This window comes from Penaeus chinensis, chromosome 16, assembly GCF_019202785.1.
Source record: "Penaeus chinensis breed Huanghai No. 1 chromosome 16, ASM1920278v2, whole genome shotgun sequence".
Classification (NCBI taxonomy): Eukaryota; Metazoa; Arthropoda; class Malacostraca; order Decapoda; family Penaeidae; genus Penaeus; species Penaeus chinensis.
This window is the reverse complement of record NC_061834.1, coordinates 3,934,267-3,936,766: the sequence shown is the minus strand read 5'-3', so window position 1 is coordinate 3,936,766 and position 2,500 is coordinate 3,934,267. Positions and strand designations below refer to the sequence as shown.

General features: G+C 32.6%; 1 protein-coding gene across 5 annotated transcripts in view; it reads left to right on the top strand.

Annotated features, from left to right (window-relative positions):
* The window catches only part of LOC125033642 (proton myo-inositol cotransporter-like), a 28,360-nt gene that overhangs the window by 19,717 nt on the left and 6,143 nt on the right, over positions 1–2,500 (top strand). For all 5 annotated transcript variants that reach the window (XM_047625321.1, XM_047625320.1, XM_047625319.1 and 2 more), the window contains one exon: positions 2,430–2,500. This exon is cut by the window's right edge and continues 25 nt beyond it. In XM_047625321.1, coding sequence (XP_047481277.1) covers positions 2,430–2,500 — 71 coding nt within the window. The remainder of the gene's footprint in view (positions 1–2,429) is intronic.

The window sequence follows — 2,500 nt, the reverse complement described above, 5'->3', positions numbered from 1 at the left end:
AATTTGAATGGACATTTGGCAGTAGTGACAGTCATTTGTATACATTGTTCATTTGTGCTGGTCAATTTATTTCATATTCATAGATATCTTTAAATGTATGCTAATGTTATTTGTTTCTTAGGGGAAATAATATAATGTGCTGTACAAATGAATAGAAAAAAACAAAAAATACAAAATGACCAATGAAAATGTGATGATGACCTTTGCTGAAGTGCTAAGGCTTGATATCACTTTCTGCAGAACTTTGTAATTCATAAAAGCTTTCAAATTAATGAAGATGTGTTTTTTCTTAGAGAAGAATATATAATATATGCTGTTTATGTAAGATATCTCTTCATGACATGCACTGTATCACCCTTATTCGTAATGAGGTAAATTCTGAGAGCTCCTGAGTATACTAGACTATACTTGTAACCTCCTTTAGCTGCTGGATCAGTAGGTCCTACTATATCACAATGTACTAAATCTAAAGGCTGTTTAGCATTTTTGTCAGGCTCTCTATTTCTATACTGTTTCTTCTTACCAAGAGCACATGTGGTACAGCTGAACCTCTCTTTACTCAAAATATGCTTCTCATCGACAGTTGCTTCAAGTTTTTGCACATCAGCCACATTGCAGTGCCCTAGGATTTTATGCCATTCCTGTATGGTGTGCTTTGCCTCTCCTAAGTGGATCTTGTTGATTTTATCCATTTGAGAGTTTGTGTAGCTTACCTCTATGTAAGTAGAGAAATTTGTTTTTCTCTACAATGTCAAATATCCTGCCATCCGTGGTAGTTAGTGAGCTGCCATTAGGTGAAAAAGTATTGCTGTGTCCACTCTTGAGGGCTTTTCATATTGACGTGATGCCTGGTATGTATAGTGCATCTTTTAACACAGTTCTTCTTGAGTTGCTGTCTCGATCTTGGATAAAGCCCTTGGCATCAGCAACTCCTTGTACAGTCCCTTGCAGCCTTTGGCCATTTGCCAGCTCTATGTAATAGTTTTGTGGATCAAAAGACTCTTAAAATCTTACAAATTTTGGTTTATTTATCTATATATGTGAAGGGCAACCACTGTCAATCAAGTTAGATGGCGTACATAAAAGAAAATATATTCTTTCATGGGTAGCTTAACAAAACAGAATTTCACCTTTAGTCTAGGTAATACGAGGTATATCATAGATACATACAATAAAAGTATCCTTAGGCTAATACCATTTTTGATTATTCTAACAATTTTAAATCAAGAGGACTGCATAAATGATAAAATTCACAGACTGCTATCATTAACTCAATGTCTCTAGGAAAATGTTGTGCTCATTTAAAAAAAAATTGTGAAATGTCACATAGTAGACCTTGTGTTCTTACCTGTTTTCACCTTTATGTGAATTGGCGGGAAAAATGTTTTTTTACAAATGCTATGAATATCATTGGTGTTATTTTTATTATAAACATTATAATTACTATAATGTTACTGACATTAGAAACAGCAATATAAGATAATGTAAAATATTTCCAAAAATCAAGGAAAATAGTAAACAGGGTAGACAGGCAGTATTTGTAATTGGCTCATAATTGACTTAATACAAGTGCAGCTATCTATGTGTAAAAACAATAAAGTAAACTCACAACGGGCATGGTGTGTACGTATATGCCATGCCTGTCGGATTTGGGTTATTAGCAATCATGTACATAGACGAAGATAGGATTGAGAAATTTATTCCCAGGATTATAAGACCAACTCTAGAGTACACTGCATTCGTGATGAGTCCCTATTTAAGGGGGCCACCTAGGTGTCATGGGCTCCCATGGTCAAAACTGAGTTAAAGGCAGTTGTATACTTGTGCTTCTCTTAACATCCTCCTCCCGTCATATGTGACTTGGTTGTGGCTATGGAGAACGGGTCATTCATGCCATGTTACGGTGAAGAATGCATTACATGATATGCTTTCTTGTGGTTGAGAGAATTGGTAATATATATATATATATTTTTTTTTTTTTTCAGGTGAATGTAAGATATACAGATTTCAGTAGAGGAAATTCTTGTACTTGGTTACCTTTTTAAGATTTGTTTATTTATTGATTTATTCATTTAATTATTAGTATATTTTATTATTATTATTATTATTATTATTATTATTATTGTTATTATTATTATTATTATTATTATTATTATTATTATTATTATTATTATTATTATTATTATTATTATTATTATTATTATTATTATTATTATTACTGCTACTTCTTTTTTAAAGAAAAAATCAATAAAATGATGGGTAGAATATAACATGATTCATAGATCATCCAACATGTGACCTAATATTGCATAGATTCATACTGTGTTAGTTTATGTACTGGAAATATGTAGGGAGTCTAATAGCCTTACAGTTCTCCTTTAAATGACTCTGGTGTACAGAAGAGTGTCATTATATGGTGATCCTTACAGGTATATGCTTGGTCTAGCAGCTTTACCTTCTGTTGTGCAACTGATGGGCTTTGCATTTATGCCAGAAAGCC